The sequence below is a fragment of the Palaemon carinicauda genome, chromosome 6 (genome assembly GCF_036898095.1).
Source record: "Palaemon carinicauda isolate YSFRI2023 chromosome 6, ASM3689809v2, whole genome shotgun sequence".
Taxonomy (NCBI): domain Eukaryota; kingdom Metazoa; phylum Arthropoda; class Malacostraca; order Decapoda; family Palaemonidae; genus Palaemon; species Palaemon carinicauda.
The window spans coordinates 89,107,674-89,127,544 of record NC_090730.1 but is presented as its reverse complement, the minus strand read 5'-3'; the positions used below and the strand labels follow the sequence as shown (position 1 = coordinate 89,127,544).

Here is a 19,871-nt window from a genome sequence, read left to right as displayed (position 1 = left end):
AATATTGAAAAAAAACTGCAAACACTATCGCGAAGCCGCTTGCAATAGTGCTAAGACAAAGTGTAGATATATGTTAAACATAAATTAGCTTATATAACCCCTATCTTCAAAAGTGGATCAAGACTAGAGGCAAGCAATTATAGACCTGTTAGTCTAACATCACATATTATGAAAGTGTATGAGAGGGTAATAAAAAAGTAAAATAATGAATCATTTGGTTTTGTGCCCAGAAAATGTACACAAACCCAACTGATAGAACACTATGAAAACATATACAAAAATATGATAAATGAAAAAGACACAGATGTGATCTATCTAGATTTTGCAAAAGCCTTTGACAAGGTAGAACATAATATATTAGAGAAAAAAATGAGAAAGCATAATATTGTGGGAAAGATAGGAAATGGGTAAAAGAAATCCTGAAAAACAGAAAACAGATAGTGGTTGCAAATGACGAGAAATCAGATGAAGCTCAGGTAATATCTGGCGTGCCACAAGGTATGGTATTAGCTGTACTGCTGTTTGTTATTATGATCTCAGACATAGACTGTGATGTTGAAAACTCTGTAGTGAGAAGTTTCGCCAATGACACAAGAATAAGTAGAGAAATTACTTGTGATGAAGATAGGAACTCACTACAAAGAGACCTAAACAAAATATATGAATGGGCGGAGATAAATAGGATGGTATTTAACTCCGATAAATTTGAATCAATAAATTATGGAAACAGAGAAAGAATGGTATATGCATACAAGGGACTTAATAATGAGACAATCACAAACAAGGAAGCAATTAAAGACCTCGGTGTAATGTTAAATAGGAATATGTTATGCAACAACCAAATAGCAACACTGTTGGCTAAATGTAAAGCAAAAAAAGGAATGTTATTCAGACACTTTAAAACAAGAAAAGCTGAACACATGATTAGGCTTTACGTAGTACACTCAAGTACTGCAATGTGATATGGTCCCCACACTACCAAAAGGATATTGCACAAATAGAGAGTGTACAAAGGTCCTATACTGCTGGAATAGAAGAAGTTAAGGACCTTGACTACTGGGAAAGACTGCAATTTTTAAAACTATAGTCTAGAAAGGAGAAGAGAATGCTACATGATAATACAAGCATGGAAGCAAATACAAGCAATTACTGAAAACATCATGGAGCTAAAAAATATCAGAAAGAGCAAGCCGAGGTAGATTAATAGTGCCAAAAAATATACCAGGAAAACTAAGGAAGGCGCACAGGACATTAATCCACTACGCACCAGCATCGATAATGCAGCGACTATTTAATGTGCTGCCAGCTCATCTAAGAAACATATCAGGAGTGAGCGTAAATGTGTTTAAGAATAAGCTCGATGAATACCTAAGAAGCATCCCAGACCATCGAAGACTGGAAGATGCAAAATACACCGGAAGATGCATTAGCAACTCTCTGGTGGATATACGAGGTGCCTCACACTGAGGGACCTGGGGGAACCCAAACATAAAATAAGGCAATAAGGTAAGGCTCTCTCTCTCTCTCTCTCTCTCTCTCTCTCTCTCTCTCTCTCTCTCTCTCTCATTTTCCTTACTTCTTTATATCGTGAAGTCCATTATTAATGACTATTAGTTTTACATCTTATGACAGCTATTAGAGAATACTTCCTATGTCGAAGGAACAACTGGATATTTTCACAACCTACATTTCCGTACGATGTAAAGTCTACTATTACCGACAAGTACAGTATGATCCCGAATTATCCCCTTTCGAATTGTGTGATTCCCCATTTATGCAGTAGCTAGTTTTCAAAAATAAATTTTCTTTATATGCAAAGCTGTTCAAAGTTTGGGAGTCCACACAGCAGCTCATCAAAAATAGGTTTTTCCTTTGTCCAAACCAATTTTCCATTCACCCTACTGAATATTCACAGCCAGCTTTCATATTTAGTATGTTTTTATCAATTTTTGCTTGTTTCATAAGGAGCATTCACCTAAGCAAAATGTGTTCACTTCATAAATATAAGTCCATTCCTTAAGTATATTATTGAGGTCCTAATTTTTGGCTTTTTCCTACTTTTCATAAACTAATGTTCATCATAAAACTTTAATAGTTTCTCCTTATATTTCATTGTCATAAATGTTTGTGCTCCTAGTCCTCGATCCTTGTTGTTCCAACACCAAACTTCTCAGTTAGATGCTTCACAATTACATCAATATCATGTTTTTTCAACCACTTGACTTTCTCTATCATAGTTTCATCTTTTTCTTTTAATTATTCATTTAATGAGGGTATTACCATTCCTTTTTAACATTTTCAACAATAATTTTGTATCAACTAGAACAAAGCAGGTGGTAATTACTACACATAGTGATGCTTTCCATTTGTGGCTTGTCATGTCAACATTAAAAAAAAAACTTTTATTTTGGAAGTTTTCAGGCTTTGAAACTCCATATAAAGGATTCTCAACCTGTGATATGATTTTAACACTTGTTTTGATCCCATGTTACTTATGTTCTACTAGTTTAATCAATATTTCTTTCTTCATAAACTAACTATAACATGAACATACATTCACCACGAACTTGTACTCCTTATAAGAGTGGATATACAGTATCATCATAGCCGTAAACAAAATCTGCAAGAGACATAACTATAATGTTTTATCTTTCTAAGCTTACCTTGAGAGAATATTTATTAGGGTCTTCACCTGTAGTATCATTTAGCACCTTTACAGTAACATTGGGAGAAGGTAATGTTTCAGCAGGATTCCGTTCACGCATTTTATGGGGTATCCAAGGCAAGTCAATTTTAGTAGGATAGCCCATCTTAGTACCAGCTAAAACCTGCACTTCATACCTCTTACCAGGGTAGAGATCAGTTATCTTGTGTTCAAAGACATTTTGCCCAACCTGCAAAGATTTAGAAACAGTGTTATTTCAACAGTACATTCCTCAACTACACAGCAATCTAAAATTTGATATTACTTTAAGATTACTTCTCAAGGTTGAGTGAATACTTAAAAGTCTATACTTTTATAATATTGAGAAGGAGTATTTTAAACCACAAAGCTAGAAGAATGTAAATATACAATAATGTACCTCTATAACGTGGTAATAATGAGCATTTCGCCTCCTCCACTGAATTTTGTAACCCATTATAGTCCCTTGAGCTTCTTCCGGTGGGAGTTTACTCCAAGTGACTAAAAGTGTGGTGGGTGAAATAGGAGTAAGTCTGACCCTTGGAGCTCCACTGGGTACTGTAAATAAAAATTGTGCTGTTTAATGAACTTAGCATAGTATACAAAAATCTAGAAGTAAACCTACTTTGACTACAGAAATGCAGCAAGAAAAATCAAGCAAAACCACAATTTTAATGAATCCTTTACGTAGCGAGCCATTAGTGTGACTCCTTTATGAGTGCTGAAAATAACATACAAGAATCAAGAACTCCCCAATACAAAGAGATGCACTATTGTGTCCATTTTCCTATCTATTGAGGTTCTTCCTATAGAGTATTTTATGACTAGAGTGAAACCTAGGTCTTTTTATTCACCCACAGAGATGTCAGTAAAGTGGTTCCATAAAATGCGAGTTTGCCTGTTCTTCCTTTAGCCACAAACTGATCTTGAATTTATACTGAAACTGTATTTTCTCATAATTGATAATCAGTATTCTTATTATCACCATTACCATCACCATCATCATTATTATTATTACTAGCTAAGTTAGTTGGATGAGCAGGATACTATAAGCAGAGAACTTCAAAAGGGAAAAATAGCCCAGTGAGAAAAGGATATAAATAAATACACTACAAGAGAGGTAATGAATAATTGATGTAAAATATTTTAAGAACATTAACATTAATAAAATAAATCATTCAAATATAACTTATATAGAGAGACTTATGTCAGCCAGTATATCATTAAAACAATTGCTGCAAGTTTGAACTTTTGAAGTTTTACTGATTCAACTGCCTGATTAAGAACATTCAACAGCTTGGTCATAGCTGGAATAAAACTTTGAGAATACTGTGTAGTATTGAGCCTCACGTTGGAAAAGGCATGACTATTAGATTTAACGGCATATTACTTTTTAGCTAGGCTAAAATCCTAGTTGGAAAAGCAGAATGCTATAAGCCCAAGGACTCCAACAAGGAAAAAATAGCCCAGTGAGAAAATGAAATAAGGGAATAAACTACAGAAGTAGTAATGAACAAATAAAAAAGCATATTTTAAGAACAGTAACATTAAAATAGTCCCTTAAAAAAAAAAAACTATAAAAAGAGACTTATGTTAGACTGTTCAACATTAGCTGTAAGTGTGAACTTCTGAAGTACCACTGAGTGAACTATTTGATCGTAAAAATAATTCCACAATTTGATCACAGCTGGAGTAAAACTTCTACAATACTTCATAATATTGATCCTCATGATGGAGAAGACATGACAATTATAATTAACTGCATACCAAGTATTATGTAAAATCTTATGCAACATACATAACGAACTAACTAAACAATGGGGCCTAAGATTAATATCTAGTTCAGAAATAAGAACTTTAATAAACTGTAAGTTCCTGTCCACCAAATTAAGATGAGATTCAGCAGCTGAAAATCAGAACAAAGCACAAAACAATGAAGAATAAAAGAATTAAAAAAAAACTTCTTCAGAAGAGATTGATTACCGAAAATCTTATAAGACTTTCTCAATATGCCAATTTTTTGGGCAGTCAAAGAACAGGAAGACCAGCTGTGTTTCTCATCAAAAGTAAATTTTGTATCAAGAATCACGCATAAAATTTTACAAAAGTCATAAAGAGTTAAGAAAAAACCATTATCAATGTTGATATCCGGATGTTGAGGAGCCACTGTCATCGACCTACTTACAATCATACTTTGAGTTTTGTTAGGGTTCAACTTCATGCCTCCATAATTTGCACCATGCACTAATTTTAGTCAGATCTCTATTAAGGGATTTAGCAACCCCATATCTACATTTAGGAGATGGAATTTATTCAAAGAGGTTAGCCTCATCTGCATATACAAAGAGCTGTTTTCTAGGGAAAACCACATGTTATGTGTATATTGTATGAAAATTAATGGGCCAAGAACATGACTCTGAGGAATACCAGATATCACATTCGTATACTAACTATGGAGTCCATCAGCAATGACTCTTTGCAATCTATTACTTGAAAATTCAATAATGATGGTTAAAGGAAACGCTAAAATTATGGCCAATCATACAAACTTTCTAACCACAATCAAGAGATTTCTATACAGCATTGGAGATTGTAAGAAGGGCATCACAATGTTCCAAGGTCTTACAAAAGTCAAATTACAAACTAGGGAACAAATGAGTACCTTAAGCAAACCTATTTAGATGTTTTGCCAAAAGACCTTCAAAAACTTGAGCTACCATAAACACATTTATGTAATGGAGTGACACAAATTCTCCAACAAGTACTAAAAGAACCTCTTTTTGCTAACTTGTGGAAAATAACAGATAAATTAGGAGCTACAAAATCTAAAGTCTACAAAAAACAAAGGAAAAATACCATTTGAGTCTACATCTCCATAAGCCTTAAGGGGACCGTCCGCCATGTCCGCCATTTTTTTTCTAATGATCCAAATTACACCATTTCTATATATGTTTTACACATATATAATACCTTCATCATATAAAAATTTCAAGTCATTTGATCAAAAACTTTTGGATTTATTAGCAAATATCATGATAAAAAAAAATTAGGTACATCTCTTCCCACTACTATAATACCAATTGTATTGAAACTTATACCATAAAAACTACTATATCAACCGAACAATTCTATCAGACAGAATTTTGATTTTCCTTTGTTTTTTTTTTTTAATGAATTTTTATTTTTTTTCATGTCTAGACGGAAAATAATCGTGAAAAAAAAATTTAAAAAGAAAATCAAAATTTTGCCTGACAGAATTGTGGGATTTTTATTCTTCTTTTCAATGATATCTTTCTCTCTAGTATCGAACAACAAATAAGTGAGAAAAATGTACCTAAGTGTGCATAAGTATATTTTTGAGTTATGAGGTCCCAAAGATTTGCAACAAATTTTCACTTCTTTTCTTAAAGAAATCAAGATAATATTATTATGATAACATTTACTGTTTATTCCTACATAAAAGCACCCTAAACAAGGTATTTGAACCCTCAGTTTACTATTCCTATGTTACAAGTTGCCAGCGATCTCTCATTGTTGCCAGTGTTTTAGTTAGCATGTTTCAGCTTTGTACTCTTATTCATGTTTCCCTCTTTCTTGGTTCTTTTTCCTTGTTCTCCACTTACTTTTTGTTCTTTCTATCACTTTATGTAACAATGGCATTGCTATAAAGTTCCAGGGGAAGTTGTGAAAGCACAATCTACATACGAACTTCAAGTAAATAAATACACGCATTATAATTTCTATATGATTTTGGAAACTTTGCTGGTGTTCTCATAGCTGGTAGTTTTCATTTACCTACCCTCTATCAATGCCTTTCATTTCTGCCAGAAGTACGAGATTTCGAAACATAAGAGAGAGAGAGAGAGAGAGAGAGAGAGAGAGAGAGAGAGAGAGAGAGAGAGAGAGAGAGAGAGAGAGAGAGAGAGAGAGAGAGAGAGAGAGAACTACGAGTCTGTCAAACTCAAACGACGCAGTAAGGATGACGTCATCATTTAAAGACCTCTATATCTTCATTGTTTGGAAAAATGATTGACTATTTGTTCTTTTTATGACCTCAGGTAACATTGGCCTTGCTAAAAAGTTCCCGAGGACGTTGTGAAAACACAATGTACATACGAACTTCACGTAAACAAACGCAAGCATTATAACTTCTATACATCTTTGGAAACTTTGGCTTCTGTTCTCGTAGGAGTAGATTTCGTTCAACTAAGCTCTACCAATGCCTTCCATTTCTGCCAGACGTACGATATCTCGAAACATAAGTGAAAAATCGCTATAAATATGCAAAAATAACACACAAAGACGATTTTGTCAAACTCAGTCATGCAGACGACACAGTAAGGATGACATCATCATGTAAAGACCGCTATATCTTCGTTATTTGTAAAAATAATTGGCTGAAACTTCTGGGGAGCATGTACGATAAGTTAACATAGAAGCAATAAAACGATTTTTGATTTCTGAAAGTTGTTATGTCAGAACACCAGGGCGGACGGTCCCCTTAAGGTCAATCAAGTCGTTTAATTCCACAAGACTGGAAACCTAAACTAGTTAGTTTAGCCTCAGGAAAAAAAGGAATGAGGAAGTGAGTTTCTCATTACTCTGCTTACTTGTCAAACATATCAGACAAAGGAGTTACTTTTTCTTTTGGAGAGTTTGTGACAAAGCCACTTGGAAGAGCAGTTAAGTCTACACAAACAGTGCAGATTTAAGGGTAGCCCACCACCTATATTTCTGGGTTGTACAGAAAGGTCTACTTTTATGAATAAATCAAATTTCAATTGAAGCATTAACTATCTGAACTACAACTCTTAACTGAGTAACGTTATTCCAGGTCAAATCTGATCTGTCACCCTTTATTATTATTATTATTACTAGACAAGCTACAACCCTAGTTAGAAAAGCAGTATTCTATAAGCTCAAGGGCTCCAACAGGGAAAAATAGTCAAGTGAGGAAAGGAAATAAGGAAATAAATAAATGATGAGAAAAAAATAACAATAAATCATTCTAAATACAGCAACAACGTCAAAACCAATGTCATACATAAACTAGAAAAATAACTTATGTCAGCCTGTTCAACTAAAAACATTTGCTGCAAGTTTGAACTTTTGAAGTTCTACTGATTCAACTACCTGATTAGGAAGATCATTCCAAAACTTGGTTACAGCTGGAATAAAACTTCTAGAATACTGTGTAGTATTGAGCTTAATGATGGAGAAGGCCTGACTACTAGAATTAACTGCCTGCCTAGTATTACGAACAGGAAGGAACTGTTCGGGAAGATCTGATTGTAAAGGATGGTCAGAATTATGAAAAATCTTATGCAACATGCATAACGAACTAATTGAACGATGGTGCCAAAGATTAATATCTAGATCAGGAATAAGAAATTTAAAAGACCGTAAGTTTCTGTCCAACAAATTAAGATGAGAATCAGCAGCTGAAGACCAGACAGGAGAACAATACTCAAAACAAGATAAAATGAAAGAATCAAAACACTTCTTCAGAATAGATTGATCACTGAAAATCTTGAAAAGACTTTCTCAATAAGCCAGTTTTTTGTGCAATTGAAGAAGACACAGGCCTAATGTGCTTCTCAAAGGTAAATTTTCTGTCAAGAATCACACCTAAAATGTTAAAAGAATCATACAAAATTAAAGAAACATTATCAATGCTGAGATTAAGAGATGTTGAGGATCCACTGTCCTTGACCTACTTACAATCATACTTTGAGTTTTGTTATGATTCAACTTCATGCCCCATAATTTGCAAATGCACTAATTTTAGCTAGACCTCTATTAAGGGATTCAGCGTCCCCAGGTCAACATTCAGAGGATGGAATTGATGCAAAGAGTAGCATCATCTGCATATGCAACAAGCTTGTTTTCTAGGCCAAACCACATGTCATGTGCATATAGTATGAAAAGTAATGGGCCAAGAACTCTGCCCTGTAGAGCACCAGATTTCATATTCCTATGCTCACTATGGTGACCACCATCAACAACTCTTTGAGGTCTATTACTTAAAACTTCAATAATAATGCTAAGAAAAGCCCACCCACTCTCAACTGTTTGAGTTTGAAAACAAGGGCCTCATGATTAACACGATCAAAGGCAGCATTAAAATCAAGTCCAATCATACGAATTTCCTGACCACGATCAAGGGATTTCTGTGAAGCATTAGAGATTGTAAGAAGGACATCACATGCTCCAAGACCTTTATGAAAACCAAATTGCAAACTAGGGAATAGATGATTACCTTCAGTAAACCTATTAAGACATTCAAAAACTTTACATAATATGGGAGTTATGAAAATTGGGCGGTAATCAGTTGGACTTGAGCTACCACAAACACATTTACATGGAGTAACATTACCAATTCTCCAACAAGTGCTAAAAAGCTCCTCTTCTTGCCAACTTACGCAAAATAACAGATAACTTTGGAGATAAGAAATCTGCAGTCTTTACAAAAAACAAAGGAAATATACCATTTGGGTCTACAACTCCATAAGCATCAAAGTCCATCAACAGAGCTTTAATTTCACAAGATCGAAAAGCTATACTAGTTAGTTAGCCTCAGGAAAACAGGAAACAGAAAGTTCGAGTTTTTCATTACTCTGTTTACTGTCGAACACATCAGCCAAAAGTTGTTGGACAGTAACTACATCTGCCAAGTAAAGGAAACTGTTGCATCTACACCAAAACGTGCAGATTTAAGGGTAGACCATCATTTATGTTTCTGAGTTGTACCAGAAAGGGTTTCTTTTATGGTTAAATTGTATTCCTTTTCAGTTAAAGCATAAACTCTCAGAGCAAAAGCTCTAAGCTGATTATAGTTATTCCAGGTCAAATCTGATATGTTACGCTTCCAAAGATGATAGGCCTCCTGCTTCTCCAAATAGGCACGTCTACAATCATCATTGAACCACGGTTTGTCTTTCACTCGGTACCTTAGCACAAGAGAAGGGATATGCCTATCAACTATGTTGACTATAGATTTTCATTCAAAGCAGCACCAGGATCAACACTACTTTTGGGCTTGAATTGGTCACAATTATATAATTGTGACCAATATCAAGCCCAAAAGATCACTCAAAATCCCATTCCAGTCTGCTTGAGATTTCATATAAATTTTAGTATGATACATCAGGGACAGACTGCTCAGTCTTCACTACTAAGGAAATCAAGGCATGATCAGATGTCCCAACTTGAGATCCAACCTTACTTGTTATAATGCCAGAGGAGTCAGTGTATACGAGGTCCAAGCAATTCCCAGACCTGTGAATAGCTTCACTTATGATTTGCTCACAGCCTGATTCAGAGGCATAGTTTAAAGCTCTTAAGCCATGGCGATCAGTAGGAGAAACAGAAACTTGACCACTCCCTATGGTGAGCATATATATATCACCAACAAAGACAAAAGAAGCCTTTCTATCGTCTTCTTGTGTCTTAGCCATAAGGGTAAGAGGACAATCGAAGATAGGATCATCCATGTCTGGATTCTGGTGAATCAAACACAAATAGAAGTTGTTATGCCTGCCACAAACTTTTATTACCTGAATCTCATGACATCTACATTCATAGCAGGACTTATGAGAAGCAGGGTCCTAATATACACTGCCATTCCCCTGGCCCTAGGGATGGCATCACGTTTCAACATTACTGGCTTCTTAAAACCAGTTATAAGGAGCTCAGATGAGTGCCTCAGATTAGAAACCAAAGTTTCTGGATGCAATTGTAAGGTCTTGAATATATACATGAAGACCACAAACATTGAAATACAGTAGACAACATTGATGAAACCTAGGACGTACTGGTCACGGATTTCGCTCAATATCTCCAGACAGCATAAGAATTTATGGTAATAAAAACGAGACATCATACTTAAAAACTAGATTAACAAGAATTATAACAAAAACAATATGTACAGAAATATAAATAGGGAAAACTGGTCAACATGGAAGAGCAGTAAGGATGGTTTTGGGAAGAAAAAGAATAAGATAAGGAAAAGACCACCTCTTGATAACCAACCAGGCATCCATGGCCCTTCTATTGAGCCTGCCCAACACACCATTTAAAAAAAACTAGAGGAAGAGAGAAAAAAAAAATATGATAGAATAGTGTGCCCAGGTGTACTAAAGAGTCTCTTCTACCCTTACCAAGAGGAAAGTACACTGAACAATAACAGTACAGTAATTACCCCCTTGGGTGAAGAAGTGTTTGGTAATCTCATTGTTGTCAGGTGTATGAGGAAAGATAAGAATCTGTAAAGAATAGGCCAGACTATTCGGTGTATGTGTAAGGAAAGAAAAAATGAGGCGTAACCAGAGAGAGGGATCCAGTTCATTACTGTCTGACCAGTCAAAGGATCCAATAACACTCTAAGCGGTAGTATCTCAATGGGCTGCTGGTGTCTTGGCCAACCTACTACCTTCCAAAGATGATAAACCTCCTGCTTCTCCAAATAAGCACATCTACAATCATTATTGAACTATGGTTTGTCTTTCACTCGGTACTTCAGCACACGAAAAGGGATATGCCAAACAATTATGTTGACCAGATTCTCATTCAAAAGAACAACAGACTCAATACTTTTATACAAATTTGACTAATTCAAATTTAAAAGATCACTTTCTCTCGGTACTTTACCACACGAAGAGGTATATGCCTAACAATTAAATTGACCAGATTCTCATTCAAAAGAACAAGACTCAATACTTTTATAAAATTGTGACCAATTCAAATTCAAAAGACCACTTAAAATGCCATTACAGTTTGCTAGATATTTTACATAGATCTTACATAAGTATGACACATCAGGGACAGGCTGCTCACTCTTAACTACTATTGAAATCAAGGCACAATCCGATGTCCAAACTGGAGAACCGAGGTTACTTGTTATGACACCGGGAGAGTCACAGAATGTCCATGTTTTCTAAATCATCAATACCACAGCCATTTCTCTGCATCAGTTTCAATGGAAAACAATCATCTACAGGCTAATAAAACAGGGGCAGAAGGGGACTTATTAGGATACTGGAATGCCCCTGCACTTTATGAAATGCAAAGCATTTTTCCATCATGTATCATCTAACCTCCAAAAACTGGTACAAATTCAAATGAATGAATTCCATTCGCCTTTGGCCTTAAATATACAAGAGCATTTAGGTAGGTTCTTTTAAGTGACCTGACAGTTGAGAGAGCAGAGAGGAAGAGTACAAGTTGTACTTTGTGAATTGTCTTGAACAATGATCTTTTATTAATTTTGATATGAAATTAGTTTGGCTTCCACCTTCTTAACTTTTGTTCTTGTTAAATAAATATTTTCTTACTGCACTGAATCTGTTCTAGTACCAAGCTAGGCCCTTAATACTTCTTTTATTCATAATATAAATGTAGTTCCTACAACTGTAATTCATACAATTTATCTAAATATTTGTTCATTGTAATAAAGCCTTACGCTTAGAATTTTCCATTCATTATCACATGTTGTGTTGCCTATTATTTGAACACTTAATGCCTACAGTATACAATATTATTTATATTTTTAGGTAGTAGGTTGGCCAGGCCATCAGCCACCCGTTGAAATACTAACACTAGAGAGCTATTGGGTACTTTGATTGGCCAGACAGTACTATAATGGATACTTCTCTCTGGTTACAGCTAATTTTTTTCCTTTACCCACACATACACCGAATAGTCTGGCATATTCTTTCCATATTCTCCTCTGCTCTCACACACCTGACAATAATGAGATTACCAAACAATTCTTCACTCAAGAGGTTAACTACCGCACTGTAATTGTTCAGTGGCTACTTTCCTCTAGGTAAGGGTAGAATAGACTCTTTAGCTATGATAAGCAGCTCTTCTATGAGATGGAAACTCCAAAATTAAACCATTTTTCTCTAGTCTTGGGCAGTGCCATAGCCTCTGTACCATGTTGTTCCACTGTCTTAGGGTAAAGATCTTTTGCTTGATGGTACATTTGGGCACACTACTCATATTTGAATGAATTTAGGTAATATCTGCTGTATAAGAGGAGTGGTGAATTAAAAGACCATTAAGTGTATAGGCTACCTCATACTGTATAGTTAGAAATCCAAAATAAATTAAATAATTTTAATATCATGCTTTTGCTAAACATGCCACCTAAAACCGAAACCATTGTTTACAATCCATAGCCGATCAAAACGAATAAATAAACGCAATTTCACATCTGTATATCGGTTGGCTTTTGTAGCTAAAGATATCTTACCAGGTATTGGTTATGTAATAATGATGTTATTATTAATGTTGTTTTACTTACTTCATCTTTAGAAATTTAAAATAAATTAAATAAAAGAAATTTTATATCATGTTTTTCCTATAAACGGCACCTAAAATGAAAATATTGTTCTGTTTATGTTTCATCACAATCATAACAAACAAACAAATGCATTTAGAAATGCAAGTGATAACTAATGATACTAAAGAGCTTTTGTAACAGATGATGATATTACAAATATTTTACTTACCCTATCCCTAAAAATTCCTAAGCGTCACATAACAGGAAAACCATTTTGTTAGTGTTTAGTCAACAATAACAAATTACCGCTGATGACAGCATGATGTAACCAAGAGAAAATGGTGTAAGACTGGAGAAAGAGTGAGGCTATTTTGAGTCATGGTGGAGTTTTATGAAAAATAAATATGCCAATCTAAATTTTATTACCACCATTATTAACGGTACCATTAAAATTATCGAAAGGTTAAAGAAAGACAAAGATAAAGGTTGTTGACAACGCAACCATAACCCAACATTTACATTTTGTCAGCTGGTTTCGCATAGAAAACAATTGATTTCATTGTTATGGAATATTTTCTCAAATAGGCTTTTTATCAAAAACTTATGCCAATACTGTATTATGAAAGGTTAAAATGGTTTGGTTACCTTCATTTTCAGTTATCATACCAAGGCCTAGGGTAGTGTACCAATAAATGTCACTTGGAATTCAAGGTAAGATTTTCATATCGGTTGTATAAGACAACCCCTAATTTCCAGGGGTGAAATTTAGGATTCAAGGATTATCCTATACGTGGAAATATACAGTACTTCTATAAATCTACCTATAACAAAGAATCTCCTAGAATTAGGCTAGATTCTAATCACTCATCATTATTAATTTCCAAAAGCATTCCTCACATCTTTCTGGGACACAACTGCCTTAATTCCATCACTTATGCTGGTGTTTATACATACATTATAATCATCTATTTTTGACTATCCACACCTATTTCTATCTTTTTTTTACAAACAGGCGTCCTACTCTATGGAAGGTTGCTTTGCAAATAAATGGTTGTTAGAATCTCCTTCACAAAAATAATAAATACTTAGAAGGTAAATAATCCCCTAATGCATTTAAATTGCACATGGAGATAACTGTCAGACCGAGAACACAAATTGCCTCTTTACAATGAGTGAGGAGTAATCTAATAGTGGACAAGAGACATCCCACACTGAGGAGAATCCTATCTCTATCTCATCTGATAAAATTTCATAACTTATAGTTTTGATATTTATACACTAAATCTAGATTATTTCACAATAATAATCTTCAAATTTTAAGCAAGCAGCATGTCCAAAGAACAAACAGAAAATACAACTTACCATCTTCGTCAGTTTGAAAAGTTAGCCGTTCCGATATATCAGATGCTGAGGTACTGTAGGCTCTTAGATAAACAGTATAATTTGTATTTGGCTTTAAATTTTCAAGTAAAAACGACACATTTGAAGATACTCTACTACCCTCAAGTTTATTACCCTCTGTAAAGAAATTAAAAGAAAATTGTATCACCGTATGTATTAGATAATCGACTTTAAAATATATCAAAATTAAAGAAGAAACTTTTACAAAAACAGTTACACAAAAAATAAGAAATTTTTCAACGGAAGCATTTATTTTTTCAATACAAATCCTTTTTATATACCTGAATCCTGCAGTTAGCTGCTCTCATAACTTTCTTTAAAACACAGAACGTATCTAGGCCTCCTAACACCACTGGTGATAGAAGATAAAATTCCATATGTTGACTAAACAAGCCACAAGAAGAGCGAGGAAGGGAGAAAGTCATGTTTAGTAAATTGATGGTTTTGTAATATATATATATATATATATATATATATATATATATATATATATATATATATATATATATATATATATATATATATATATATATACAAATATACATATACATATATATATATATATATATATATATATATATATATATATATATATATATATATATATATATATATATGTGTGTGTATATATATATAATTTATATATATACATATTATATATATATATATATATATATATAATATATATATATATATATATATATATAATATATATATATATATATATATATATATATATATATATATATATATATATATATATATATATATATATATATACATATATATAAATATATATATATATATATATATATATATATATATATATATATATATATATATATATATATATATATATATATACATATATATATTTATAAAGATATATATATGTATATATATATATATATATATATATATATATATATATATATATATATATATATATATATATATATATATATTTTTGGGCTCAAGCCATGTCGTCCTGATGGAAGTTCCTTAAAGGCAGCTTCCTAGGGTATATTACAACTACGGCGATATTCCCAGAGAATTTACCTTAAGGTACCCAGAATTCTAACTCCTGGAGCGAGTATCCCTAAAAAAGACCTTAGGGATATCGTAAATATCAGTGGACGTATTCTTGACACGCCTCATAGCAATCTATACCCCGAATAGAGTTAACACTTCGTAGGGGTCAAATGGCAAGAAAACAAAAACGATAAGAAAGGGGGGAGCCGTTCGTAAGGCATCTCTCCTCCCCGTTTCGTAAGCGTGCCCTGCGCCGCTCGCGGCGCCATCTGTATCCCTTTTTGCGTAGCTATACGACTCGGTGTTTTTCCCTGTGTTACTACCAAAATCTTGGATTTACTCGTTTATTATGCTTTCTACAACTTCTTCTGCCTCGGATAAGTTAAGTACTATTTCTTTTATGTATAAATGTAGGCTCTTGTTTAAAATTAAAGTAATTAAAAGAGTTATCTTTGATACAAGAGCTGTTGCCTGCTGGAGGCGTCATGGACGCTGTCGCTCGCTAGAATAGGATTTATTTGTTAGCAAGAGCGACGTTCCCAGCCCCTTTGCGCTTTAATAATTAGCTGCTTAGCTTAATTAGGAATTCTGTTATGATGCGATAGTAGTGTGCCTGGCGAAAGTTTTGCCTAGGCTGACCAACACTAGTCTTCGTAGGCTAGCTGTTGGCCCTTGTACTTCCTGCATGATAATTAGTCTTCCAAGTGTGATTTTATATTGCTTAAAGCGTTAGGCAACGTTATACATATAAGCTTTTTTCGAGTACTTTCCAAGATAGTATTGGAGTGAGTTTCGGTGAATTAGGTAATCGATTCTCTTAGTGCCTAGGCTAGGTTGTCTTAGGTCATTATAATATTATCTGTTTCCCCGTTTGCTCCCTTCTCTTCGGGGAAGGGGCAAACCCTTTCCCTCTGTTTAAGCCTTAGGCTTAACTCTAGCGGTTTGTTTGAATTAAATTTCAAATATATCTATGCTGGAGTAGTACTGTACCTTCCTGTTCCAACTGAATTGGTTCAGAGGGGGACAGTACAGCAGTGTATTAGTCTGAGTCCGTGTTGGTCTAGCGTGGGGCAGAGTCTCCCTTGCTGACTGACACGGGCATAGGGGGTTTATCCTCCTTGGATCACCTTGTTGGGTTCCTGTAGTGATCCCTTCGCTCGGTGACCCCTCAGACTTGTCCTCTTTGCCGTTCTGGATTCGGGATATGTTCCCTTTCTGGAATAGCAATTCCTTCCTTGCCTTGGTTTTAGGGAGGCAGCCAGTAGTGCCGGCCTCCCTCCCGGGATTTCTCTGGCTGAGATGAGCTCTCTTAGTTGGGAATGACCCTTAACCAAGGCAAGGTTGGATAGGACCCTCTGTCCTTCCCTTCTATTTTTCCGTTTCCTTTGTGTCAGTCGTCCGCATCCGTACCTAGCCTAGGTTAGGATGGGGAACTGACGTGGTCCCCTGTCGGCCGGCAGAGTGTGCCGACCGGCAGAGACCCTTTCTTTTGAGTGCTGCCCGGTCCTTTCTTGGTCCCTCCACCGCTGCCGTCTGTAGATTCAGTAAGCAGCGGTTAGGAAGCCTGACTTAGTGTCTCCCCTTCCTCTCGGCACTCTTTCGGGTGCCGGGCACAGAGGCTCATAGCCTCTTAGCCCGGCACTCATTCTGTTGTCTTCTTATGTGTTGTCCTTGCCGTCTGCCGGCCTACAGGCCGGCCGCCGGTGGGGGGGGTGTTCTCCAGTTCTCTTGCTGTCGGTCGGCGGTGGTTATATGCCTTTGCCGGCCGGTCTCTTGCTCATCTGCCGGCCACTATGAGTGGCGGCCGGCAGCCGAGCGCTACCTGGTGTGGAGGCCAGCCGGCAGGGTTTGCTTACCGCTGCCGGCCGGCCTGCTACACTGCCCGGTTAGCCGGCCACTAAGAGTGATGGCCGGCAACACAGTGCTACCCGGGTGGCTGCGGACCGGCAACCACTGCCGGCCGGTTCAGGCATGGGATCTGGAGTTCTCCCCAATAGGGGTGATCTGGAGTTGTGTACTTGAGATCTACCTTTGGAAAAAAAGGGGGGGGGTACTGACCGGCAATAGCCGGCCGGCACACCACCCTCATGTACTGTATCAGTTCTTTCTTGGGTGGTGTATTCAACCAAGGGAGACCATGATATAGTAGGTTACAACACTGTTTTTTCTAACTTACTTGTGTTACTTTGTGCAATCACTTGGTGTCGCCTTACAAGGATAAAAAAGAGAATTCTTTTCATCCCTGGCCAGAATGGTAAAATTTTACCTTAGGTGTGAGCTACACCTAATTTTCCTTGGGAAATATGATCTCTGGTTATTCTAGTAAAGACTAACTACGTGATTTTTGGCTGGTGGGCTTCCACAGGTGATTGTGTGGGTTTCACAAGTAGGTGTCTTTCCCTTATTCTTTGTGAATACTCATATTTACATGTGAATTGAAATTCACTTGATATTCATGGAAATTTTCTTCTTTTACAGGAGGAGCATCCGAAATGTGATAGTGTCTTCTGCAATGTCCGCAGCAAGAACTTTTGCGGACATGTCTCGTGTAGGAGGCACGCGCCTTGCGCAGCCTCCAATGATGACCATCGCTACTGGGATCCGCAGGTATGTGCAGTATGTACTAACCTGCTATCAGAGGCTTTTGAATCCCCTAGGTCGGCGGAGTCAAGGGTAAGGGGTTTTCAGAAGAACACCACAGGACCTTATCTTCCTAATGAGAAGATGAGGGCATACCTTTTTCCCAAAGCTTCCACTGACGCTGTAGTTCCCCAGCCTCGGCCGGAGATCCCTCTCGTCCAGATCCCAGTGGAGGAGGATGTTACGGATGCCATGCAGGACATCCAGCTGGATGACAAGATGTCTGACTTGTCCGACCGTGCGGAACAGGATCTCCTCGCAGAGGGTGAGGAGGAGGATCAAGATCCTATTGCCGTGGAGGAAGAGGTTCCCGTACCTTCAGACGTTCCGGTTCAGACCCCTGAACCTATCCCCTCTACTTCGTCCGCTCTTCCAGCAGAGCTGGGACAGGCTCTCTCTTCCATCGTTGGTATGATCCAACAGATGCAGAGGGAGAATAATCAGAAGGCCGCTACATTGGAGCTCCAGATGCAGAAGATCACAGCATCACGTGGACCTCCAAAGAAGCTCAACGTGAAGGACCTTCCTCTGTGCTCGGATGCCAACCCGTGGAGATATGCGGAGCACATGCCGATGACGATCGGGAAGATCGTCATGTCGGAGAAACTGGGCTCAGTTCCCCTTGAGGAGGTGGAGTTCTGGCCCAGTAGAGGGGCCTACCCGGACTGTTATGTCCGTCTGAAGAAGGAGCCGGCCTCGAAGGAGGAGACGGAACCAAAGGAGGTGATCATCCTGGATCACTCCAAGGCTCAAGCTACCTTAACATCTGCATTGAAGGAGAGGGGGTTCTCAAACTCTAAAGTTGCTGCTTTGAGTAAGAAGCACCTCTCCTTTGTATCCTCCCCGGCTAGGGCCTTCCCCTTTATGCAGAAAGGGTTCGCAGCCGTCTTGAAGGCGGTTGAAGCTGGCAAACCGTGTCCATCTCTGGAGGAATGCAAACCACTGTCGTTGGCCTTGCCGCTGGATAATAAGGACTGGAAGGAGGTACACCTCACCTTCTCGGTTGGGAAGTTGGACGCCGACATTGCAGGTCAGCAGTACGGCGAAAACCTTCCCAAGTTGTCGGAATTCCTCCTACGGAGGGAATTGGACACAAAGGAGCGCCTGGCAGCCTCGATGTCTCTCCAGACTAACATGGAGACAATGGCTAGCGACCCCAAGATGCCTGAGATGTTCATGGTAATGGCCAAGATCCATCTGGCCCCGGTGACTAAGGACCTCTATTGCTTTGTCAAAGCGAGGAGGGCCTGTAGAGAGTTTGTTTTCGCCTCGGCCACAGTGAGGCATGAACCCAAGAGACTCATTTCATCTAGCATCTGGGGTAAAGATCTCTTTCCCAATGATGTGGTCAAAGAGGTGGTGGACAAGGCAGCCACTGAGAACCGTAATCTTCTCCTTAAGTGGGGCCTGTCCCTTAAGAGGAAGTCTTCCCCTGATGAGGGCCCTCAGCCGAAAGGAAAGGCGAAGAAATCGAGGTTTTCTTCCCGTCCAGCCAAGCCTTTCAGACCACAACGACAGCAGCAGCAGCAGCCAGCTTTGCCTCCGGTACCACAACTGGTAGCCCAGACCCCGACCATCTTCCAATGGGTACCCCAAGAAGTGTCATCAGCATCCCCGGCATTCAATCCAGTGTTCGAAGGGCAATCGACCACGTTTCGAGCAAAGCCCAGGGGTGCAGCCAGAGGTTCGGCGAGACGCCCCTCTAGGGGAAGAGGATTCAGAGGTGGTCGCGGCCAGGGAGGCAAGACTGCAGGGCAGTCAAAGTGAAGTGTCGCCGGTAGGTGGGAGACTACAATATTTCCGGGATCGCTGGACCTTCGATCCCTGGGC

General features: G+C 37.5%; 1 protein-coding gene across 3 annotated transcripts in view; it reads right to left on the bottom strand.

The window, feature by feature from the left end:
• LOC137642592 (protogenin B-like) overlaps window positions 1-19,871 on the bottom strand; it is a 315,452-nt gene that overhangs the window by 170,381 nt on the left and 125,200 nt on the right. For all 3 annotated transcript variants that reach the window (XM_068375286.1, XM_068375285.1, XM_068375287.1), the window contains 3 exons: window positions 14,331-14,486; window positions 3,084-3,241; window positions 2,664-2,894 (listed from right to left, as the gene is read on the bottom strand). In XM_068375286.1, coding sequence (XP_068231387.1) covers window positions 2,664-2,894; window positions 3,084-3,241; window positions 14,331-14,486 — 545 coding nt within the window. The remainder of the gene's footprint in view (window positions 1-2,663; window positions 2,895-3,083; window positions 3,242-14,330; window positions 14,487-19,871) is intronic.